The sequence below is a fragment of the Chlorocebus sabaeus genome, chromosome 11, assembly GCF_047675955.1.
Source record: "Chlorocebus sabaeus isolate Y175 chromosome 11, mChlSab1.0.hap1, whole genome shotgun sequence".
In the NCBI taxonomy this organism is placed as follows: domain Eukaryota; kingdom Metazoa; phylum Chordata; class Mammalia; order Primates; family Cercopithecidae; genus Chlorocebus; species Chlorocebus sabaeus.
Genome location: NC_132914.1, coordinates 53,218,292 through 53,243,029, shown reverse-complemented (window position 1 = coordinate 53,243,029; position 24,738 = coordinate 53,218,292). Strand labels below are relative to the sequence as shown.

At 54.1% G+C, this 24,738-nt stretch overlaps 2 protein-coding genes across 4 annotated transcripts; one reads left to right on the top strand and one right to left on the bottom strand.

Moving 5' to 3' along the window:
* Positions 1–399: 399 nt before the first annotated feature.
* ITGA7 (integrin subunit alpha 7) lies at positions 400–21,689 on the top strand. 3 transcript variants are annotated; one of them, XM_008003561.3, is made up of 26 exons: positions 400–818; positions 5,148–5,275; positions 5,375–5,454; positions 6,893–7,148; positions 7,638–7,769; positions 8,042–8,161; positions 9,064–9,271; positions 9,405–9,598; positions 9,957–10,045; positions 10,159–10,286; positions 10,437–10,532; positions 10,708–10,769; positions 10,908–11,077; positions 11,548–11,697; positions 12,327–12,442; positions 12,988–13,180; positions 13,263–13,343; positions 13,435–13,514; positions 13,627–13,701; positions 13,834–13,936; positions 14,656–14,832; positions 14,998–15,129; positions 17,617–17,730; positions 18,265–18,363; positions 18,469–18,594; positions 20,964–21,689. In XM_008003561.3, the coding sequence occupies exons 1-26, from the start codon at positions 613–615 to the stop codon at positions 21,192–21,194; spliced, it is 3,546 nt and encodes a 1,181-aa protein (XP_008001752.2). In that variant the 5' UTR covers positions 400–612; the 3' UTR covers positions 21,195–21,689. The 3 variants fall into 3 exon arrangements, with proteins under 3 accessions (XP_008001752.2, XP_008001754.2, XP_008001753.2); XM_008003563.3 differs by lacking the exon at positions 7,638–7,769; XM_008003562.3 differs by lacking the exon at positions 8,042–8,161 and having other exon boundaries at positions 403–818.
* On the bottom strand, positions 21,646–24,738 carry TMT1B (thiol methyltransferase 1B). The gene is made up of 2 exons (XM_008003560.3): positions 23,966–24,738; positions 21,646–22,444 (listed from the first exon to the last, which is right to left on the bottom strand). Exons 1-2 carry the CDS (start codon positions 24,461–24,463, stop codon positions 22,208–22,210), a joined length of 735 nt encoding a protein of 244 aa, XP_008001751.2. The 5' UTR covers positions 24,464–24,738; the 3' UTR covers positions 21,646–22,207.

Sequence of the window (24,738 nt, the reverse complement as noted above, 5' to 3'; positions counted from 1 at the left end):
CTCCCCTTACGTTTCCTCTCTTTCTGCAAATTTCTCTTCCCAGGTTGTCTTTTAGCGTCTTCCCACTTTTCATCTCTTACCCTCCTTCCTCTGTTTCCGCCCCTCTCTTTCTATCTGTGCTTCTCTCCCACCGCATTCCAAGGCGCCGCCTCCACCACTCCCGGGTTGGGGATGGGATCGGGGGGAGAAGGGGAGGAGAGCGCCGCGCAGGGGCGGAGCCAGAGCCGGTGCTGGGCTTGGGGGGCGTGGTGGTGGGGGGTCAGCAAGGCTAGTTTCCACCCCAGCCGCCAGCCTGGGCATTCCCTTGGCGACGCGTTTGGGTCTCCACCTGCTGCGGGAACGAGGGGCGGGGCAGGGGGCGGGGCCTGCGCGGTGTTCCCGGGAGAGGAGGCGGGAGCTGGAGTGGACGCCCGAGCTGCGGCTGCTGTAGTTATCGTAGCCGGTGCTGGGGCGGCGGAGCGGCGGGAGGGAAGGCTGGCGGGTCGAAAGACTGGGAAACCTCTCAAAGACCAACGAGACTTCGGAGACCAGAGACGCGCCTCGGGGGACCTGGGGCTTGGGGCGTGCGAGAGTTCCCTTGCACTCGCTGGGAAAGCGCGCGGGGATCGTCCCATGGCCGGGGCTCGGAGCCGCGACCCTTGGGGGGCCTCCTGGATTTGCTACCTTCTTGGCTCCCTGCTCGTCGAACTGCTCTTCTCACGGGCTGTCGCCTTCAATCTGGACGTGATGGGTGCCTTGCGCAAGGAGGGCGAGCCAGGCAGCCTCTTCGGCTTCTCTGTGGCCTTGCACCGGCAGTTGCAGCCCGGACCCCAGAGCTGGTGAGTCACCGCACCCGCCCGGAGTCCCCATGCTCCAGCCACAGATCGTCCTCCTCCCCACTCTGCGGGGCACCTCATTTCTCTGTCTTCCAGCCCCACCAAGACCTTGACTGCCCACAGACATCTCGCACCCCAACCTGGAGCCTTGCCTCATCTGACTTGGGTCTGAAGCTGCACTTCCCGGCACTGAGCCCCAGGATTTTGCCTTAGGGATGAGTTGGAAAGGAAGGTTCTTGTCTTGGCAGCGAACCATCTCCTTCTTCTGGGCCTTTCCCCCAACTTGCATCCTTGATCCAGCCCCAGGGTCTCTGGCTCCCCTGCTTCTTCCAAGGGCTGGGTTCCCCAAGGGAGGGAGACTGTCTGTCTCTGCTTAGAATGGGAGGAGATGGAAAGGACATAGAGGTTGAGGGTGCCATGGGAGGGCTGCATGCAGGGCAGACTCCAGAAATAACTTCCTGCCAGAGCATTGCCATGGATGGAATGAGGGCAGCAGGGCACTGGAAGGCCAGGAGAGAGCTTCCACTTCTGTGGTTTAAGACCATGGGAAGATTGAGAGAGGATCTGCAGGTCTGGCAGCCTGCAGTAGGTGGCTTGGTGATAGACAGTGGCAGAAAACTGAGCCCCCAAAGTACTAGTAGCAGTAGTAGTAGTAGCCGCAGCAGCTGTAACAGTGAGAGAGATCCAGGAAGGATACTGGCCAGGCTGCTCCCCTTCCTCCTCTTTAGCAAATTTCCAGCTCCAGGAATCTCAGTAGCAGGTCAAAGACAGGAGGAGTAAGGGGTGGAGGACAATTCTAATTCTTTCTAATCAGTTCAGGACCCATGGGAGATGGATATACTTTTGTGAGGGGCGTGTGACTGGTCATGTTGCCTGTATCCTTGGCTCTCGCTACATGTCCGATTGTAAAAAGAGAGGCCAGAGATGAAGAAAGCTTCTCACCCGCTCCTGCTAGGGGGCTTTTCTCTCTCCAACCAGTGCCTAAGCCACATTAAGTATCCATTACTGGGATCAATGCTGTCCACTGGGACTGTCTTCTCCCTCTACTATTGGTCTGGGGGCAGGGGGCAGAGACAAGAGCTCATTTCTCCTCACTTGCTTGGGGAGTGGGGGCCTAGCTCTAATCTTTCTTCCTCCATTATCCCTATCATCTGGTAGCAGGGGCTGTGGTCCCCAAAACTTTGGGAGAGATAGAAAGCAATGGACTTCATCTCCTCTTCTATTTACCATCTGCTTCCTCATTCACCTTTGCTCCCTTCCTCCCTTCCTCCCTCCTTCCCCCATCTGCCTGAGTTCGAGGACTGGAGACCTTTTTAGGACATGCTGAACTCTCTAAGCTATTTCCAGGCAAATTCTAGGTTATTTTTAATAGCTTGGTCTCTTGTCATTTCCCCCTCCTCTCTGAAGGTGGCCCCTGATTCTGTCTCCCAGAGCCAAGCTGGGGGCATTCCCAGAGGGCCTGACTGCCTCACCCTGCTTTTGCTCCAGCAGGGGGTGCTCTGCTGTGGGGGGGGGGTGAGGGAGGGGGGCATATGAGAGGCCAGGCACCTGCTCAGTCCCTAGCTTTTTAGTTGCAGGTTGCTTGCCTTAGCACGCCCTGATGAAAACAACTTCTTGCCTGTTTTGATGTCTTTTGGTCTAGCTCTGGGATGAGAATTTGAGGTCTAACCTTTGCTGTGTGGTTCCAGCCTCATTTATTTCCTTCAGTTGTAAAATGAATATAAACAATAGTATTACTACATACAGTTGTTGTGCAGATTAAGAGTTCTTAATATATGTAAAATGCTTAGAATAGTGCATAGCCCGCAGTGAGTGCTGTGAAAGTGTTAGTAGTACTGCTATTCTTGTATTGTGATTCACAGAGCGCTTTACAGAGATTCTGGATCCAAAGGCTTGGCTAGAGAGCCTCCCCTGCTGAGCCAGCCTTCCAGGCCAAGCATCCTCTCCAGAGGGCCACCCAGATTGAGAGGGGCCAAAGAGGGGCTGGACTTAGGCTGGGGCGCTGGAGTGTGTGGAGAATTGAGAAGTGCAGTGGTCGTGGGCTACTCCTTTGTCTTCACTTAGCTGAGCTCCCAGGGAGTCCCTCTGCCCCCAGCTGCCAACACTTTTTTTTTTTTTTTTTTTTTTTTTTTTGCTTTTCTCTCTGCAGTGGCTGCACTGTGGCTGTCCAGAAGCCTGGGGGTGGTTAGGGCTTATGGCATGAAGTCAGGAAAGAGTGTGTGTGTGGCTGGACCAGAGGTAGAGGGACTAGAGAGGCTGCGGCTGGGTGCTCTTGTTCCACTAGGGATCGAGTGGTCTCTTCTCCACCAAGAGTGGACTGGGCATATCTATAAACTCAGCTTCTTTCCTCCACATGGGCCCCTCCCCTCCTCCCTACTTTTGGCCTCCAGAGGAGATGTGAACATAGAACAAAGTTAACTTGTCTGGGTGCTTAGCTATGCACTGACCAGCTGTGACACTGGATATCTCTATGAGTCCACAAAATGTGTGTGTTCAGTAAAACACATCCTGACACTCCCTATGGGGCAAGCACAAAGATGAAAAGACAGCCCCAACCCTCAGTGAGATGGTCACCTGTATATTTGGAGGTTGGGGGGACTGCTGACTTGCCTGAAGGTTGCCGTTTATTTGCACAGGGCTATATCACCCCGTTTCATTTTCTGCCCAGGGTACCCTCATCTCCCCTCTCCCTTCTTCCCTTTCTGGGGTGGTCTCAGTGTTCTAGAGACAGGTCAGTCACTGAGTGGAATGACAAAGTGTTGGAGTTAGGCCCATGTGGATTTGAATTCCAGCATCACTGCTTAATGTCTTTGAGTGAGTTTCCTCATCTGAAAGACAAGAAAAGAATCCTTATCTCGTAGGACTGTTGTGATGATTAAATGACATAATGCATGTGACTTGCCTATCCTGGTGCTTGGCACATATGTGGACAGTGATGAATGTTAGTTTTTCATATCCCTGGTGTCTAGCTTCGGATCTGACATCATAGTAGGTGCTGAATAAATATGATTTCCTTGTCTCACCAGCACCTGACACAGGGCTTGGCATATGATAGACTCTCAATAAGTAGTTGAATGTCAAATGTGTCTTCTCTTCTCTACTACTCCCTATACCCCTTCTCTCTGTTGACACTGGCCCTGACAAGGGATGGCAGCTGCTAAGAGACCAAGAGGAGCTGTGGGAAGGAAGAATGGTTCTCTGCCCTCCCCCTCCACCCCAGCAGACCTGGCACAGTGTCCCACAGATGCCTATCTGTAATACTGCCTAACATGGTTTTGGGCTTTGCCCCCCCAGGAAGGGAGATGGAGGAGAAGAGTGTGGGAGAGAGGACTTGAGGTTTGTGCCACTGCCACTTCTGAGTCTCTCCTTCTGCAAAGAGAGGAGCCATGGAGCCAGCTGGGTGTCGGTCGTCTCACCTCATCCCAGCCTTCACTCTGGCCTGGGGCTTCAGCCCCGGGGGACCCAGGCAGCCTCCATTCCCAGCACAGTGCTTCCCTGGGGAAGACGTCTTGGCTGTGATCATGGAAAATTGTCCTGCCAAGAAAGTTGTAGCTGGGAAAGAGGCTGAGGGGGAGGCAGGAGAGAAGACTGGGTGGGGGTGGAAGGGAAGGAGAAATCATAGACATGGGGAGAAGGAAGGATGGGGAAGGGGATTCAGGATGTCGGGAAGAGAATGGGGTAGCACTGGACTCAGAAGGAGAAACTTGTCCCTACCTCCATGCCAGCCAGAGTGACTGATCGAATCCTGGGCTGGCACAGCTTCTGGGAGATGGGGTCTTTGCTGGGTCCCTGATGAGGGGGAAGTGGATCCGTATCTAGCCTCTTGCCTGTCCTCTGAAACTGGTCCCTGAGCCACAGTCTGATGCTGGTGTGGGGCCCTGTTACTTTTGCTCCCAGCATTCTTGGCATTTCTGGCTGGGTTTCAACTGGACTGGGTTGGGGGAGCAGGGCAGAGCTTGGGGATGGGGCCAAGGAGGGGATAGGGAAGGCCTACTCAGGAACAGGTGCTGGGAACAGGCGGTTCTTTCAAACCAGCAGTGCTGGCCTGGCTGCTCGGGTTGGCGTGTGTGTGTGTGTGTGTGTGTGTGTGTGTGTGTGTATCTACTGTGCATGTTGATTCCTCATCCAGCTGGTATGTACATGCAACGTGATGACTGCATGACCAAGTATATTAATTTGTCCTTGCCAGGGTTTGAGAAAACTGACATTTGCCCCTTCTCTTTAGTCCTTGAACACTCTCTTTAGTACTGAGGGGTTGGGCCTGGGCAGCAATAAGGAGGTTGGAGCATTCTGACATCTAACTCCTGTCCCTGTCCCTGCCCCATCTTGTAGGCTGCTGGTGGGTGCTCCCCAGGCCCTGGCTCTTCCTGGGCAGCAGGCGAATCGCACTGGAGGCCTCTTCGCTTGCCCCTTGAGCCTGGAGGAGACTGACTGCTACAGAGTGGACATCGACCAGGGAGGTGTGGCCCTGCATGAGCGGAGTGGGGGAAGCATGTGAGCGGGGAGGAGAGGACTTGGGCTCCTCTTCCCTCCCCTAATTCCCAGTGTTCTGCCTCCAGCTGATGTGCAAAAGGAAAGCAAGGAGAACCAGTGGTTGGGAGTCAGTGTTCGGAGCCAGGGCCCTGGGGGCAAGATTGTTGTGAGTATTGATTCTCATGACTGAATGCAAGGATGGTGTGTGTGTTTGTGTGTGTGTGTGTGTTTATGGTGTGTGCATATGCACAGGTGTGCTTAGAGAACATAAGTTAGGAATATGGTATGATACCAAGTACATCAGGGAGATATAAAAAGGTGTGAGGCCTGGTCCTTGTCCTTATAAATGTAAAAACGTCTATCCATTCATTCATCCATCCATTTGTCAAAGTCTTACTGAGAACCTTTTAAGCATCAGGCATTGTGCTAATTACTACAGGGGAAGGCTGGGCTTGGTGGCTCATGCCTGTAATCCCAGCACTTTGGGAGGCCGAGGCAGGTGGATCACTTGAGGTCAGAGGTTCGAGACCACCCTGGCCAACATGGCGAAATCCTGTCTCTACTAAAAATACAAAAGAATTAGCCAGTCGTGGTGGCAGGTGCCTGTAATCCCAGGTACTCAGGAGGCTGAGGCAGGAGAATCACTTAAACCTGGGAGGAGGAGGTTGCAGTGAGCTGAGATCACACCCTTGCATGCTAGCCTGGGAGACAAGAGCAAAATTCCGTCTCAAAAAAAAAAAAAAAAAAAAAAGACAGGGCTCTCTGTTTCTCACTCTCGCTGTGTCTTTCCGTAAGACGCACAGACACACAGTTACCAATACAGATCACTGTGGGGCAGAAGCTGGTTAATGTTAAGTGAGTGGTCTAGTCTCCAGTCTATAAAAATCCAAAGGAGGAGTAGAGAGAAGACTTCTGCAGATGGGGTGATTGGAGCCAGGCTTTAACAATAGGTAATACCTAACCTGTGCAACATAGTGAGACCTCATCTTTACAGAAAATAGAAACAAATTAGCCAGTCATGGTGGTGCATGTCTGTAGTCCCAGCTACACAGGAGGCTGAGGTGGGAGGATCACTTGAGCCCTGGAGGTCGAGGCTGCAGTGAGCCATGATCGTGCCACTGCACTCCAGCCTGGGTGACAGAGTGAGACCTTACCTCAGGGGGAAAAAAAAAAGTAATACTTGGAGAGTGAAGAGGACAGCAAGTTCTTTGCAGAGGAGGTGCTAACACTTACAAAGCTCCAGGGACAGGGCTAAGCTTGGCATTTTGGAGGACTGTGAAATGATCAGGGAGACACACATCCTATGTGGTGGCTTAGTTGTGTCTTTTGGCTCCAGGCAGAATGTGGAACAAGGAGATGTCCATTTGAGGGCGAGGAAGTGGGTGCAGACAGGTTGCTGGGTTATGCATGGACCTTCGTAACATTGGCAGGGTAATGGTGCTTGAGTGGTGCCGGCATAGCGGTATGTGTGTGTATGTGTGCATGTGTGTGTGCGTGTGAGCACACACGTATCAGTGTCTGCCAAATCTCTGCATGCGGGCAGCATGCCTCAAGCAGGTCCCTGGCCCACAGAGTGAAATGATCCCCATCCCTTCCTCCCCCAGACCTGTGCACACCGATATGAGGCAAGGCAGCGAGTGGACCAGATCCTGGAGACACGGGATATGATTGGTCGCTGCTTTGTGCTAAGCCAGGACCTGGCCATCCGGGATGAGTTGGATGGTGGGGAATGGAAGTTCTGTGAGGGGCGCCCCCAAGGCCATGAACAATTTGGGTTCTGCCAGCAGGGCACAGCTGCCGCCTTCTCCCCTGATAGCCACTACCTCCTCTTTGGGGCCCCAGGAACCTATAATTGGAAGGGTGAGTCACTCCTCGGGGAGGGGAGAAGGGGACCGAAACCTCCTCTTACCTCAGAGACATGGCCAAGCATGACCACATGTGCACTGCTGTATGGCCCCAGGGCACTGCCATGCCTTCCACCCCCACTGAGCTAGTGCACACGTGAGTGGGGGGTGCCTCCTTTCCCTTGCACGGCCAAGTGTTCCTCAACGTGCTGGCATGGGCCCCAAGTGCACGCTGGGCCTGCAGCTGGGGCCTGCATGCTCCAACACACTAGCCCACACCTCATCACTGCCATTCCCGTCTCCGCACGCTGCTGCTGGCTGAGCTGACACTCGGTGAGTGTGATGCCACATCTGGGGGACCCCAGGAAGCCTGGGTTGGGAACAGGGTGGGGAGAGGGCTAGAAAGAAGAGGAGGGGCTTCCCCGTGTGCCTGTCTAACTCAGTGTCCAGCTTGAGGGGTATTCCTTGCACCCTGCCCTGAGCACTAACAGGACTGTCCTTGCAGGCACGGCCAGGGTGGAGCTCTGTGCTCAGGGCTCAGCGGACCTGGCACACCTGGACGACGGTCCCTACGAGGCGGGGGGTGAGAAGGAGCAGGACCCCCGCCTCATCCCGGTCCCTGCCAACAGCTACTTTGGTAGGGACCCCTCCCCGGCCCAGAGCTGCTCTAACCCTCTGCTCCTCTCTTTTGTCCTCCCTCTCCATGCTCCCATCCTTCTGTCTCTGTTTCTGTCTCTCACCCTGTCTCTCTCTGTCTTTCTGTCTCTGGCTGTGATCTCTCTGGTCTCTTTTTCTCTCTCTACTTCTTCTTCTTCCACCTTTTTCTGGCCTTTCTGTGGCTCTGTCTCCCTACTCTGTGGCCCCTCCTCTGGATGTCCCGTCCCTGGTGTCTCCCCCCACCCCCCACAGGGTTGCTTTTTGTGACCAACATTGATAGCTCAGACCCTGACCAGCTGGTGTATAAAACTTTGGACCCTGCTGACCGGCTCCCAGGACCAGCCGGAGACTTGGCCCTGAATAGCTACTTAGGTTTGTAAGCTCCCACCTCCTGGACTCTAGGGGCATGGCCTGGCCTCCCCTCCTTCCCCAGGGAACTTGACCTTTGGTGCCTTATAATCTCCTCCTCCCCCAACACACACCCAGGGAGACACACATTGGGCCCAAATTGCAGAGAAGAGCCGGGTCCAGTGACCAGGCCTAAGAAGAGGAGGCCCCAAGGGTGATGGCCTCTGGGGCTGTGAGCCAGGGGTCTCCAGGGAGGAAGATTCAGGTGGAGTGAGAGGGCCAGGGCTGAGGATATCCTGGGAAGGACAGTCCTGCCTTCTAGGGGGACTTTCCTTGAGGGATGGATGGTGGGCACATATTGAGGAAAGGGCTAGTGTTGTTGGTAAGTCCCTCTCATTGTCTCATCTGCCTCCCTCTGCAGAGGAGGAGGAAACCAGGCCTGGGAGATGTTTGGGTGAAGCAAGCTCTCTCTCACTCCTCCTTGTCTCCCCCTCATCCATGTGAAGACTTCCCATTCCTGTCAGGATGAGGGAGTGGGGGGAAGAGGTGCACTGGGTGGGATTCGGGCCTGAGAGGGACCTCTAGCTCTTCTAGCTCCCTGGGTGTGGGCAGGATCAGGCCGCTGTGCTCAGCCTCCTGCCTGGGCTCCTGGCCTTCTCAACCATCACTGTTCTGTCTCCTGCCCATTCCCTGAGGCTGACCTCACTGCACTTTTTGTGCCAAGCTTGTCTCTGGGCCTGGTGGGTGTGGGGGGCTGCCAGGCCCTGCGGGAAGGAAGAGCCATCCAGCTGTGGTGCTGATGACTTGGGGGAACCTATCTTTTGACTCTTAACCTAGGGGAGGGGGTAGGGGATGGGGGAGCTGTGACAAACCCCAGCTTCTGGGTCTTGGGGTGAAGACTTAGGGGTAAGTCACCCTTCCCCCAGGCTTCTCTATTGACTCGGGGAAAGGTCTGGTGCGTGCAGAAGAGCTGAGCTTTGTGGCTGGGGCCCCCCGTGCCAACCACAAGGGTGCTGTGGTCATCCTGCGCAAGGACAGCGCCAGTCGCCTGGTGCCTGAGGTTATGCTGTCTGGGGAGCGCTTGACCTCCGGCTTCGGCTACTCGCTGGCTGTGGCTGACCTCAACAGTGATGGGTGAGTGGGTAGAGGGCCGTGCCACCTGAGGGAGGCTGGGTCCGGTAACCCCAGTCTGGCTGAGGCCACTCAGCCTCCTGCTGGCTCCTCTGGCCAGGGAGGACCCGCACTGAATGTTTCCCTCTCTCCATAGCTGGCCAGACCTGATAGTGGGTGCCCCCTACTTCTTTGAGCGCCAAGAAGAGCTGGGGGGTGCCGTGTATGTGTACTTGAACCAGGGGGGCCACTGGGCTGGGATCTCCCCTCTCCGGCTCTGCGGCTCCCCTGACTCCATGTTCGGGATCAGCCTGGCTGTCCTGGGGGACCTCAACCAAGATGGCTTTCCAGGTGTGACTGGGAACTGAAAGGCTCAGGGGAGGGAGGGGCCGCAGGAGGGATGGGGAAGCCCCTCAGAGGTCAGGGTGTAGTCTTCTGAGGACTCCGGGAGTGAGGGTTCCTGGGCTTATGTCTGAGCTTTACCATTTACCGGCTTTCTGACCTTGGCAAGTTACCTAACCTTTTTGCGTTAGTAATGTCTGCAGGGAGTGGCCAAGAGGATTAAAGATGATGTACGTAGAGTGCCTGGGATTTTGTAGCCTCTCAATAAAATAGAAAACATACCTGAGTGACTGGGGGAAAGTTGAGGCCTGGACCTTGTCTGCAAGGTCCCCAGCCAGGGTGACTACCTTTTCCCTGTGCCCTGCAGATATTGCAGTGGGCGCCCCCTTTGATGGTGATGGTAAAGTCTTCATCTACCATGGGAGCAGCCTGGGGGTTGTCGCCAAACCTTCGCAGGTGAGGGGAGTCGCTGGGATGAGGGAATGGGTGTGGGTGGAATCAGCAGAGGCATGGGGAGGCAGAGGCCTGCGGGAGTTGGGATCGAGGGAGGCTGACAGCCGGTTCTCTAGGTGCTGGAGGGCGAGGCTGTGGGCATCAAGAGCTTCGGCTACTCCCTGTCAGGCAGCTTGGATATGGATGGGAACCAATACCCTGACTTGCTGGTGGGCTCCTTGGCTGACACTGTCGTGCTCTTCAGGTGAGCCCCTCACCACCACTTCTCCCTCCCTGAGGGTGTCAGCCCCTCCCTGTGACTCTGACCCCCATCCCGGTGCCAAATCTAATGCTCAAGATTATTTCCCAGCCTCACGTTCTCACATTTCTGGTGCCCTTGACTCCCCAATCCCAGGGCCAGACCCGTCCTCCATGTCTCCCATGAGGTCTCTATTGCTCCACGAAGCATTGACCTGGAGCAGCCCAACTGTGCTGGTGGCCACTCGGTCTGGTGAGGCGGGATGGGGTGGCACCTGGACCCTGGCAGCTTCCCCTGCCCTCCCTTTGATCCCTTTATCTCCCCAGTTTGGGGCTGGGGCTGTGACAGGATGTGACAGATGGGGTGGGGGTGGCGGCCTTGGCCCATCGGCCTTGTTTGGCTCAGGAGCCACCCTCTGCCCCCGCAGCGTGGACCTAAGGGTCTGTTTCAGCTACATTGCAGTCCCCAGCAGCTACAGCCCTACTGTGGGTGAGTGCAGTCCCCGCTCTGCGGCTTGCCCTTTTGGGTTTCCCAGGGAGGGGGTGTCACTTCAAGGTCACCCTGGGAATAGGGTGAGCTGGAGCAGCTCTGCAGCTCAGTGACGACTCCTCTCCCAACATGCCACAGCCCTGGACTATGTGTTAGACGCGGACACAGACCGGAGGCTCCGGGGCCAGGTTCCCCGTGTGACCTTCCTGAGCCGTAACCCAGATGAACCCAAGCACCAGGCCTCAGGCACCGTGTGGCTGAAGCACCAGCATGACCGAGTCTGTGGAGATGCCATGTTCCAGCTCCAGGTGGACACTGACCCCTTGGCTTCTGAGGGTCATTGTCATGGCTCCATCTCTTTTCCGTGATTCCTCTTAGCTGCTTCTTCCCGAACACACTTGTGCCTCCTTCTAAGACCTAGACACGTGGGAAGCCTGTCTTCTGAGCTCACTTTCTCCTCATCTGCTGCCCTCTCCTGTCATTTCTGCACTCCCTGGAGGAGGAGGAGGTGCAAGGGCTTCATGTCCCCCCTTCCAGCTGAATGGAGGAGGTGGCAGCTTTTATCATCACATCTGGTCCTCAAAGCCTTAAATCCTGGGTTTCTCCTGCCCCCTACCCCAGTCTTTCTCCCTCCTCCTTGCTCAGTTCTCCACCTCTCTCATTCATCTCCCTAAGCTTCTTTCCAAGTTTTAGAATTGGTGCTAGGTCTGGCTGGGGCACAGAGCAGGGCTGAGGCCTGGGGATTGTTCCAGTGAGGAACAGCCCTTCCTCTTCCTAGGATAATGTCAAAGACAAGCTTCGGGCCATTGTAGTGACCTTGTCCTACAGTCTCCAGACCCCTCGGCTCCGGCGACAGGCTCCTGGCCAGGGGCTGCCTCCAGTGGCCCCCATCCTCAATGCCCACCAGCCCAGCACCCAGCGGGCAGAGGTGAGCATGGGTTCTGGTTTAGCCCAGGAGGAGGAGCTGGGAGGGCAGAGATCATAGTCCCTCCCCAGTGACACCCATTCGTAACTCACAGAGCCCTTTCACATATGCTACTCCAGTAATTCCTCATATCTCTAGGTGCCCAAATGACCATGTGTTCCTAGTCAAGGGGACAGAGCTCCTCCACTCCATGTAGTCATTCAGGGGCTCAGGTTGATGGGATTCTGTAATCTTCAAATGAGGCCTTCAAGCTCTTGAAGTCACATTCATCCCGTTCAGCTGGAAGCGGGGGACATGAGGCCCCTTGCGTGGTTTTTATGGCCGGTCCAGAAGTGGTGCCCTTGACATCCCTTCCGGTTCTAAATCTGGAATTCAGTTACATGCATGTGAGCTGGGGCAGTGTGGTCCAGTTCTTGACTTGCTGTTAGTCTCTACCATGGCGTGGTAGTGCTCCCATCATTTTACTGCAGAGGAGAGGACGTAGTTCAGGATCACACGCTGGTAAGCAGCAGATGAGAGTTGAGCACAGGTTGTTTAATCCTGTGACACTCTAACCCACTGTATGCCATGGTGACAGGTTTGCCCCCTGCCTTGTCCCCTAGGAATGCCCCTTATCTCATGTCTTTCCCCAGATCCACTTCCTGAAGCAAGGCTGTGGTGAAGACAAGATCTGCCAGAGCAATCTGCAGCTGGTCCGCGCCCGCTTCTGTGCCCGGGTCAGCGACACGGAATTCCAGCCTCTGCCCATGTGAGGGGGGCAGAGAGCAGGGTGGGGGTGGGAGGGCAAGAGTTCAAGGATCGAGAGAAAGCCCCCTCAGGAGGACCAGTCAGAGGGAGGGCTGAGCCTGCAGAGAGGGCAGAAGGTGGAAGAGGACCTGCTGATGACTTAGAGACTGCGATGAGGGTCAGTGATGGGGCTGTGGGGGCTTCCATGGCAAGGGATAGCAATCCTTCACAGTACACTAATAATACACAGTCTACATACATCTCATTGGTTAGTCTTCAAACCTCTGTGAGGTAGGAATTATATTAGTCTCATTTTATAGATGGAGAACTGAGGCCTAGAGAGGTTAAGTTAGTTGCCCAAGGTAAGTAATGGTGGAGCTGAGATGAGAATGGAGGTCCTCTGACTCCCAGTTGTGTGTACAGAGGCCTGAGGCTTGGACGGGCGTGATGGGGACCTGGAGTGGGAAGAGAGGCTCAGGGAGTGAAGGCAGGTACTGGGGGGAGCAGACTGGGAGGGGGAGTGGTAGGGGGAGGTGTTCTTAGCGGGAGTGGGGTCTGACTCTCCAGGGATGCAGATGGAACAACAGCCCTGTTTGCACTGAGTGGGCAGCCAGTCATAGGCCTGGAGCTGATGGTCACCAACCTGCCATCGGACCCAGCCCAGCCCCAGGCTGATGGGGATGATGCCCATGAAGCCCAGCTCCTGGTCATGCTTCCTGACTCACTGCACTACTCAGGAGTCCGGGCCCTGGACCCTGCGGTGAGGACCTGGGGGCAGGATGGGGTGGGGTCTTGAGGGGCTCCAGTAACTCAGACTGACCTTGCCTTCTCTCCCATACCAGGAGAAGCCACTCTGCCTGTCCAACGAGAATGCCTCCCATGTTGAGTGTGAGCTGGGGAACCCCATGAAGAGAGGTGCCCAGGTTGGCACATCTGCCCTTATCCCTATGTGAGTAGCCTCTCCGTAAGCCCGTAGACCACCCCGACTCTAATCTCTTTCCACCCTTGGCCTAGGTCACCTTCTACCTCATCCTTAGCACCTCAGGGATCAGCATTGAGACCACGGAACTGGAGGTAGAGCTGCTGTTGGCCACGTAAGCCAGGCGGGGCCGGAGGGGTGAGGTGGGGGTTGTCATATTGACCTCATCTGACCCCTTGGGAGGCGCCTGTGCCTGATGCCCATACTTGCCCCTGCCCACTCACCAGGATCAGTGAGCAGGAGCTGCATCCAGTCTCTGCACGAGCCCGTGTCTTCATTGAGCTGCCACTGTCCATTGCAGGGTGAGCCTGGCCCAAGTGGGTACCTCCATTGGAGGGAAGGGGCATTGCCACTTCCAAACCTTGACCAGGGCCCTGCCTCCATTAAGCCAGGCCCCAGACCTTCTTACCCCTGTTCTGACCTTTGCACACCAGGATGGCCACTCCCCAGCAACTCTTCTTCTCTGGCGTGGTGAGGGGCGAGAGAGCCATGCAGTCTGAGCGGGATGTGGGCAGCAAGGTCAAGTATGAGGTCACGGTAAGTGTCAGGGATGAGGCCCCTCCATGGTTGCCCTCCCTCCCTGGCACAGAGGAGAGGCTGAGCTGTGTCCCCAGGGCTGGAGCTCTTCTACCATGTGGCAGCATGCTGGTCTAGTGAGTTTGAGGCCTCTGGTCTGCATCTGGACCTTGGCTGTGGTAAGGTGTTTCTGCTGGGGCCTCACCTGACCTTTCCTGGTCATTCTGTCTGGCTGTCTCACCTGCTGGTCTGGTAGGCCATGAGAGTCCAGGGAAGCTTCTCTGCTGTAGGCCTCAGCTGGGGGATGGGAACATGGGGTGGGGGTTAATGTTTCTCCCTAGAACTCTGCCTTTGCTTGGCTGGGGCCTCTCCTCACACCTTCCAGGGACACTTCCAGGGTTTCCTGGATTTGGTGGGTGGGAAGAATGGTGCCTGGTGGGGTCTAGGATCCTGAGTATTTGTTGAAATTATGTTTCCTGAGGGCCTTCTCTTCAGCCCTTATTCCTTCCATCTCTGGGGATTTACGATCCACTTGAAAACTGAGTTCCTTGGCTGGGCACGGTGGCTCATGCCTGTAATCACAGCACTATAGGAGGCCAAGGTGGCAGGATTGCTTGAGCCCAGGAGTTAGAGACCAGCCTGGGCAACATAGCCAGATCCTGTCTCTACGAAAAGTTAAAAAAAAAAAAAGAAAAAAGAAAAACTGAGGTCCCTCCCCTCATACTCTCTTTTTCCCACAGGTTTCCAATCAAGGCCAGTCACTCAAAACCCTGGGCTCTGCCTTCCTCAACATCATGTGGCCTCATGAGATTGCCAATGGGAAGTGGTTGCTGTACCCAATGCGGGTGGAGCTGGAGGGCGGGCAGGGGCCTGGGCAGAAAGGGCTTTGCTCTCCCAGGCCCAACATCCTCCACCTGGTGAGGCTTAGGTGGGGGTGGGGGTTAGATGTTGGGAGAGATGTCATGGGGAGTAAGGGTAGTGAGTGCAGTGATGGGGCAGGAGGAAGGCGGTGGGGAGGAGATTCTATCTCAGGATGGCTGTGACTGGGGGGACACTTACTGAGACCCCCCTTCTGTGTCCAGGATGTGGACAGTAGGGATAGGAGGCGGCGGGAGCTGGAGCCGCCTGAGCAGCAGGAGCCTGGTGAGCGGCAGGAGCCCAGCATGTCCTGGTGGCCAGTGTCCTCTGCTGAGAAGAAGAAAAACATCACCCTGGTGAGGGCAGGCCAGACTTGGTGCAGCCGGAATGGGAGTGTGGGGTGTAGGGGCGCAGAGCTCCAGGGTACTGTGTGTCCAGGAAGGGTAGCCTATTGAGACACGTGATGGTCAAACGCCTGGGTGCAAGTTGACCAGATGTTCCCATCACAGTACACAGGAGGGGGTGCCCGGAAGGTAGCTACTGACACTGCAGACCTCCTTCCTGCTCAGCCCCTGCAATTGCTCACTCTAGAACAGGTCACTCCACCTGAAGCAAGTTAGTTAGCCAAGCAATTGATTCACCTTACATTTATATAAAGCATTACATTTTATAGGTGATGGGATGGGGTTAGCCCATCCTCACACTTTGAGGTCTGTTGGTCGTTCTTCTGAACTCTTATAACATAAAAAAGTCAATTTGTGTAAGGACACTTGCTTGATGTTTACACTATTAAAAATGTTAAGTTCTTTTTTGTTGTTGTTGAGACAGAGTCTTGCTCTGTCGCCCAGGCTGGAGCACAGTGGTGTGATCTCAGCTCACTGCAACCTACGCCTCCCTGGTTCAAGCAATTCTCCTTCTTCAGCCTCCCGAGTAGCTGGGACTACAGGTGCATGCCATCACACCTGGCTCATTTTTGTATTTTTTGTAGAGATGGGTTTCATCATGTTGGCCAGGCTGGCTGGTCTCGATCTCCTAACCTTAAGCAATCTGCCTGCCTCGGCCTCCCAAAGTGCTGGGATTACAGTCCTGAGCCATGTGCTTGGCAAAAACACTAAATTCTAAAAGTTCTAATAATGAAGATGATAGTATATTAGATGTGATTTATTAAGTCTACCCCTTTTAAGCAGTTCTGCTTTCCCCTTTTCTGCTTGTTTTGCAGAGTTGTGTTGTTTAGGTGAAGGTATTGAGCAGATCCGCACATGCTCTGTGCCCCTCCCTGCTAGGATGGGGCTCGCAGTGACAATGTGGTGGGGACTTAGATTAGGGGAGGGTCTCTGGCCTGACTGTAAGGAGGTGGAGGTAAACCTCAGGTAGAGCCAAGAAGATCCTTTGCAGGGGGATGTTAGCAGCTGCTGCAGTCCCTGCACTGGGCCCTCAGCTCCCCTGGGGGCATGGCATGAGGCAGACTGAAGAATGGCGGGGGATGTAGGAGCCTGTGCCATAGCTGTTGCTCTGTTACAGGTGCTTCTCCACCTGACCAGTTTCCCCTGAGAGGTCTCCCTTTTAAATGGGAACTTTGAGATAGATTCTTTTTGTTTTCATGTTGAAATGTATGTATTTATTTAAATGACAAAAATTATATTTATGTATAATATGATGCTTTGAAATATGTATATGCTGTGGAATGGCTATATTGAGCTAATTAACATACACATCATCTCACATACTTCTTTTTGTGGTAAGAACACTTAAAATCTGTTCTCTTAGTGATTCTCAAGAATACACTATGTTGTAATTAACTAGAGTCCCAAAGTTGTGCAATAGATCTCTTAAATAGATATCTCTTCCCTCTGTCTAACTGAAACTTGGTACCTTTTGACCACCACCTCCTCCAGCTCCCAGCCACACCCCGCCTTCACCCCAGCCCTAGGTAACAACTATTCTACTCTCTACTTCTATGAGTTCAACTTTCAGATTCCACATAGAAGTGAGATAATGCAGTATTTATCTTTCTGAGTCTGGCTTACTTTGCTTAACATAATGTTTAAAGTAGATTCTTTTACAAAAAAGGCAGAAGGCCTTGCTTTTAGACAGCTTGGCTGAGGATTCTTGAATGGCTCAAAAGTGGCACAAGAAAAGATGACTCAAAGAATTCAGACACTCTCAAAGCCATTCTTCTGTATCTGGATTGTGGTGTGATGCTATAACATAACTTTCAGGCAAATGGGTCAAGAGGTGGTGATTGGGCCAAATGGATTTAGGTCAGTCCTGGAAAGAACAGAGCCTGAGTCCCCTGCCCCGCCAGGAGCTCCTGAGGCAGCCTCCTCCTGCTTCAGTGAGTTTGGGTTTAGGGCAGGGGTGTGGCTGTATCGAATATGGAGCTGAGTTCAAATATTTGCTCCACCACTTATTAGCTTTGCTAGTGTTGTGACCTGAGGCAGGTCACTTGGCCTCCTTGGGCCTCCTCAGTTTCTTCCTTTGAAAAATGAGGATGATAATAACGTGCACCTTGCAGAACTGTTGCGAAGCTTAAATGAGATAAGTGCCCGACAAGTAGTAGGTGTTTAATAAATGGTACTGTCATTAGGTAACATAAGCATCACTTGGGGAAGCTACTCTGCCTGTGCTGTCAAGTAAGAGATTCCCCTCCATGCTGCCCCCTCCATGCACTTCAAAGCTGAATAGCTCAGATTTGGGGTAGGCAGCTGTTTTGGATATAAGATTAGTTTGAGAAGACTTCCTGGAGGAGGGGAGTTTGAGGTCAAGTAAGGAAAATGGGAGAGATGGCAGTCTCAGCAGGGTCAAACTGAGTGGCTTAGACCCTTGTCTGTCCTTATCCCTAGGACTGCGCCCTGGGCACGGCCAACTGTGTGGTGTTCAGCTGCCCACTCTACAGCTTTGACCGCGCGGCTGTGTTGCATGTCTGGGGCCGTCTCTGGAACAGCACCTTCCTGGAGGTGAGGATACCACTGGGGCCCTAGTCTGTTTCTTCTTCCCCAAAAGCCCCTCCAGGACTCACTTCTCCTCCCTCCTCACTGTCCAAATGCAGCATCCTTTTTTTTTTTTTTTGAAATGGAGTCTTCCTTTGTCCCCCAGGCTGGAGTGCAGTGGTGCGATCTCAGCTCACTGCAACCTCTGCCTCCCAGGTTCAAGAGATTCTCCTGCCTCAGCCTCCTGAGTAGCTGGGATTACAGGCACATGTCACCACATCCGGTATTTTTGTATTTTTCATAGAGATGGGGGTTTGCCATGTTGGCCAGGCTGATCTCAAACTCCTGACCTCAGGTGATCTGCCCTCCCTGGCCTCCCAAAGTGCTGGGATTACAGGTGTGAGCCACTGTGCCCAGCCGAAATGCAGCATACTCTTAACCCAAAGCAGGCAGAAACATCCTCTGTGTTGGGCACCATTACACTGATAATTTCAGGAGGTAAGGGGAAGGGAGGGAGACATGGGGCATTTAGGAGACGGGTCTCTTTTTCTGTTCCCTTAGGAGTATTCAGCTGTGAAGTCCCTGGAAGTCATTGTCCGGGCCAACATCACAGTGAAGTCCTCCATAAAGAACTTGATGCTCCGAGATGCCTCCATAGTGGTGAGCTGCAGGGCTAGGGGATGGGTGGGGAGGACGCTCTTCTTTCCTGCTCCCTCCAGCTCGTGTTCCATTGACCTCTTGCTCCATTGACCCCTTGCTCCCCAGATCCCGGTGATGGTATACTTGGACCCCATGGCTGTGGTGGCAGAAGGAGTGCCCTGGTGGGTCATCCTCCTAGCTGTACTGGCTGGGCTGCTGGTGCTAGCACTGCTGGTGCTGCTCTTGTGGAAGGTGAGGCTTGGAGAGGGTGGGGCTGATGGGGGTGGACTTCCTGGTCGGGTGGGCAGCCTTTTGCACTGTGGTTCTGTCACCCACCCACACACTCATGTATTCAGCAAATCTGCATTGAACACTTACCCTGCATGTCTCAGGAACTCTATTAGTCCCTGGATGTTTCAAAGATAAATCAGATGCAGGCTGGGTGCAGTGGCTCATGCCTGGAATCCCAGCACTGTGGGAGGCCTATGCGGGTGGATCACTTGAAGTCAGGAGTTTGAGACCAGCCTGGACAACATGATGAAACTCCATCTCTACTAAAAATACAAAATTAGCCGGGTGTGGTGGTGTGTGCCTGTAGATCGAGCTACTTGGGAGGCTGAGGCAGGAGAATCGATTGAACTCAAAAGGTGGGGTTGCAGTGAGCCAAGATGGTGCCATTGCACTCCAGCCTAGGTGACAGAGCGAGACTCCATCTCAAAAAAAAAAAAAAAAAAAAAAAAAAAAATTCAGATGCAGACCTCATTCTCAGGGATTTTATAGTCTAGTGGGGTAGGAGTGGTGAGCCTGTAGTCAAGGACAAGGCAGAAAGTGTTGAGTTGAGAAAAGGCAGTGGGAGTTTAGAGGGAAACAAGCTTGAGAGGAGGTAGCACTGAAACCAGTCCTTAGAGGAAGGTTGGGTGGTAGGGTCAGGATGTAAGAATATGAGGTAGGTGGGGTCTAGCAGGACCATGGCAGGCAAAGTCATGGAGGCAGAGAAGTGTGATCTGACTTAACTAGAATGTGGCAGTGAAAACTGGAAAGGTAAGTGTGGCCAAGAAGGCCAACAAGCGTGGAGAACAACCTCCAGGGAACTGCCCTCAGGGCGGAACTCGGAGTTTCCCCATACCAGGCTTTGCACGGAAGCATTCTTGTACACCCAGAGCTGTATACAGAATCATATTATCATCCAGGGCTCAACGTAAAAGTATGCACATGCACACGTCAGTACAGGGAATCACATACATCACCAGGGATCATATGCTGAGCCATCTGCCACATCTGGGGCTATGTTCAGAACCATACATGTCCTTGGGGTTCTGGAGAACTGCCCCTGCCTACACCTGCTCTTTGGGACCAATCACAGACTAAGCCATCCTTTGGCAAGTGTGAGTCATCAGTAGACCAGGCTCTGGAGTGGCATCCAAGCTGTTGGGGACCTTCCCAGTCTTAGGGGAGATTGATGCCTCTCTGAAACTGGCCCCAGGATGCTTGCTCCCTGCTTCCATGGAAGGAAGACAGAGCAGAGATAGGGGCTCCTGTCCTTCCTCAATCTTTCCCTCCTCTGCCTCCTCTGCCCTGCTTCTCCCTCGACATCCCAGTGTGGCTTCTTCCATCGGAGCAGTCAGAGCTCACCTTTTCCCACCAACTATCACCGGGCCTGTCTGGCTGTGCAGCCTTCAGCCATGGAAGTTGGGGGTCCAGGGACTGTGGGGTAACTGTTGTGTGTGTGCATGTGTATATGTGTGTGTGGGTATGTATGTGTGTGAATATAAGGAGAATTCCCAGCACTCAGGGGATCAGGAATGTTCAGGGTGAAAAATGAGATTGCACGAGAGTGATGTGAGGTGAGAGGTAATTCGAAGGGTGCAGATATAAGGGTAAGTCTACACAGCCTGAGGCGTGCACAAAGGGTTGGTGGGCTCATGGGGTGTGCGTGTGGGTGTGGGGAGGTCGCATGCATGCTTTTTTCTAGGGGCATGAGTGTGCAAGGAGATGAATGTGTAAGGAGATGCCATGCAGTCTGAGCATGTAGGAGTCTTGGGCCTCTGAGTGTGAGTGCGCAGGGGCACATTCCCACCCTGGTGTGTAAGGGCCAGCATGGTCCTGATTTAGGGTGGGGCTAAACTACTGTATTGATGGACAAGAGGGCGTTGCTGTAAGGGGCATGCTGCCCAAGGTACAAGTACACAGGGTGCATGTTTATAGGGCTTGAGAGGCATCATTCCAGAGATGCAGGGGACTAGGAAGCCATTTTCTTCCTCAGGTCTTGTTTGTGTTCTGGGGGACACTATTGGGTCTCTTAAGAAGCTAGAGTGGGTAGAAATCTTGAGTCAGGTCCTGATGCTCCACCCTCAAGGCCCTCTTTCAGGGGCCAAGGGAGATGCCCTTGGTCCTGCCTCTTGGATGCCTTCCTGGTCTCTCTCTTGCTATGAATGAGAACCTGGGGACCCGGCACTGATGGGAGCACCATGGGTGTTGCCCACCGCACCAGATGCTGTTCAGCCTGTTTCCTTTCTGCCGCAGCAGGGATGGTGAGGGTGAGGAGCTGTGCCGTGCTAGGCGTCTGCTCCAGGGACCACAGCTCTTCAGGCTCCTCATGGTCCGGCCTGGTGTCCTTACAGATGGGATTCTTCAAACGGGCGAAGCACCCCGAGGCCACCGTGCCCCAGTACCATGCGGTGAAGATTCCTCGGGAAGACCGACAGCAGTTCAAGGAGGAGAAGACGGGCACCATCCTGAGGAACAACTGGGGCAGCCCCCGGCGGGAGGGCCCGGATGCACACCCCATCCTGGCTGCCGATGGGCATCCCGAGCTGGGCCCCGATGGGCATGCGGGGCCAGGCACTGCCTAGGTTCCCATGTCCCAGCCTGGCCTGTGGCTACCCTCCACCCCTTCCCCAGAGATGGCTCTTTGGGATGAAGAGGGTAGAGTGGGCTGCTGGTGTCGCATCAAGATTTGGCAGGATCAGCTTCCTCAGGGGCACAGACCTCCCCCACCCACGAGAACTCCTCCCGCCCAACTTCCCCTTAGAGTGCTGTGAGATGAGAGAGGGTAAATCAGGGAGAGGGCCATGGGGTAGGGTGAGAAGGGCAGGGGTGTCCTCATGCAAAGGTGGGGAGAAGGGATCCTAATCCCTTCCTCTCCCATTCACCCTGTGGAATAGGACCCCAAGGACTTGCCTCCCCAGAAGTGCCTTAGCCTAGAGGGTCAGGTCGGGGAGGAGGTTTTGTCACTGACTCAGGGGCTCCTCTTCTCTAGTTTCCCCTCTCATCTGACCTTAATTTGCTGCATCAGTCTAGTGGTTTTGTGGTTTTGTCTATTTATTAAAAAATATTTGAGAACAAAACCTCTGCCTCTTAGAGTCTTGCTCCCTCATCCCCAGCGTCTCTGATTCTCCCTGGCGCCCCCAGCTCAGGATGAAGGTGGTAGGGGGGAAGAGAGAGTCAGGGGGCTTGGCAGGGATGCAAGCACCATGACTTTCGTGACCAGTTCCTAGAGACACATGGGTGTAGCCTCAGGAGGACAGCGAGGGGAGCTTTACCATGGGAACAAAGGAAAGGGACAACGTTGGGAGGCAAACATTGGGAGACTAGTCCAGAAACTTGCAGTTAAGGATACAACAGGGTACAAATGTTTACTCCCTGTGGTCAGGGTAGAAGTAGACTTTATCACTGTCGAAGGAGGGATTGAAGTTAGAGATTGCCCTGGCAGAGGTTGGGGAGAGAGGGACTAGGAGATGGGACAGGAATGGCTTTTCTCATTCTGCTAGGTCCCTCTCAGTGGAAGATACATAGGCTGGTGGGTGACTTGTTCTAATTGGAGGCTGGGGAAGGAGCAAATGAGTGCCTTGGGGCTTGGGAAAGGTTATTTGACAGCCTTTCCCATGATGTGGGGCCCAACAGGTAGCCATTTGAAGAGAGGGGGCTGTCGTTCCATTTGGACTTCGGAGAACTGGGCATTCTCAAGATCCTTCCAGGTCTCTCTGGTGAGGCAGCAGCCGTCCCCAATGTGTTTCCAGGTGGGCTCTAAAACTTGCTGCCACATGAAGGCCCAGCTTCCATGTGGTTCCGTCACATGCTCCCAGAAAAAAAGCACACCTCCCTGGGAGGGAGGAGAGAGTTAGTGTCACTTGGCTCCATTCTGACCCTGCTCCCTATCGCGCTGATCAAGACAGTCAAACTTCTTGGTGAAATGGGAGCTGCTGGTCTGAGAGTTCATGGAGCAAACTGTTGTGCCCCTGACCTTTTCTGCATCCCCTGCTACCACCTTCAAAGTGCATGTAAAGAACCTCATAACTGCAGGGACATGGCTGGTGGGAGATCTTTAAAGGCTGACCAGAATAGCTGAGGGCAGGCAGAAGGGGAATTGGAGAAACAGGAGTGGAGGGCTCATTGTATTCTTTTTTTTTTGAGATGGAGTCTCAGTCTGTTGCCCAGGCTGGAGTGCAATGGCATGATCTTGGCTCACTGTGACCTCCACCTCCCGGGTTCAAGTGATAATCCTGCCTCAGCCTCCCAAGGAGCTGGGATTACAGGCATGAGACACTATGCCTGGCTAATTTTTGTATTTTTCAGTAGAGACAGGGTTTCACTATGTTGGCTAGGCTGGTCTCGAACTCCTGGCCTCAAGAGATCTGCTTGCCTCACCTCCCAATGTGCTGGATTACAGGCGTGAGCCACCTCGCCCAGCTGGGCTCATTGTATTCTGAGATACACACACCAGCCTCTCTCATGAGACCCAGATGCATACACAAACTGCTTCCTGGACATCGCTGTGAACATCCCAGGGAAACCTCAGACCCAACTCTTGACTGAAGCTGGGGTTCCTCAAGCTCCTCGCCTCACTATACTCTCCCTAGGTGATCTCAAACCTAGTAAGTCCAAAAACAGCTTTCTTCCATCTCAGTAAATGGCACTTTCATTGGCTCTCCCCTCAGTTGCTCACGCTAGAAACCTGGAAACTATCCTGAACGTTCTCTTGACAATCTGATGGATTCTACTCTACTTCCCCTACTATCTTTATCTAGAACACTCTTTTATTTTCCCCACCCTGTCACTCTGCTTAATCCCTCAGATCTCTTTTTTTTTTTGGAGACAGGGCCTCACTCTGTGGCCCAGGCTGGAGTGCAGTGGTGTGATCATAGTTCTCTATAACTTTGAACTTTTGGGCTCCAGTGATCCTCCCACCTCAGCCTCCTGAGTAGCTGGGACTACAGGCATGCGCCACCATGCCTGGCTAGCTTTTGTATTATTATTATTATTTTTTTTGTAGAGATGGTGTCTCACTATGTTGCTTTGGCTGGTCTTGAACTCCTGGGCTCAAGTCATCCTCCTGCTTCGGTCTCCCAAGCACAGATCTCGATTTAAACTTCAGTCCCTTAGGTGTCCTCCCTGCTCCCCTCCCTGTCCCACGGTGGTAGGTGATTCTCCTGTTGCTTCCACAGCACCCAATTTTTCCCTGTCGTGGCACTGGTCATGTCTCCTATTCACCAGCAGGTAGGGATGGATGGGGTGTCTAATGTGCTACTTACTACCTCACACGCCCCATTCTGGGAGCCGAACCCTGGGGCGGCTGATGCTGCGTTTGCTTACCTTACACCCATCTCCTTCCCACTCTGCTTACCGGCCTCAGTACTCTCTGGACCTCCTGCAGGACCTTCCTCGGGCTCTGCACGGAGCACAGCACCAGGGTGCAGACCACCACATCCATGGAGCCATCAGCCAGCTGTCTCATGTCCTCTCCAGGAGCCACCACAAACCGCTCGTACTGGAGGTGCCTGTTCTCAGCCATGCTCTTTGTCAGGAACTTCTCAAAGTGGGGATTTGGGTCTAGGCAGGTAACCCTGCAGCCCGGTGGGTAGAACTGAAAGTTGGCTCCGGTTCCGCAGCCCAGCTCCAGCAGGTCCACCTTCCCGGAGGCTCCTGTAAGCCCCTTTATCTGGCTGAAGAGCTCCCGTTTCTTGCTCTCCATCTTGCGGTTGCTCTTGGAAGTCAGCACGGCCATCAGGTAGGGGAAGTAGCTTTTGCACAGGGGCTGCCAGCAGCCCAGCAGAGCCATGAGGTGCAGGGGCAGGGTAAGAAGCAGCACCAACAGCTGCAGGAGTGGGACCAGGACGTCCATGGCAGACCAACTCTGAGCTGTGCGTCCGCTGGGGCACTGGCTTTTTCCCTGCTCAGCCTCTGCAGGCACTGGCGTCCCCCTCCCGCTGTGATAGGACTTTGCTCCTTGTCTCCTACTTGACAATTTCCTATTTGCCAGGGTTGAGTGGGTGTATGGAATTCCTCCAGAGGGCGCAGGTCCCACAGCCCCACAGGCTCTTCAATGACTTTTATGCGGGCGGAGGGACAGATGGTACCCATGTTCCTGGGTTCTGGGGCACTGCGCCCAGCTGAAGG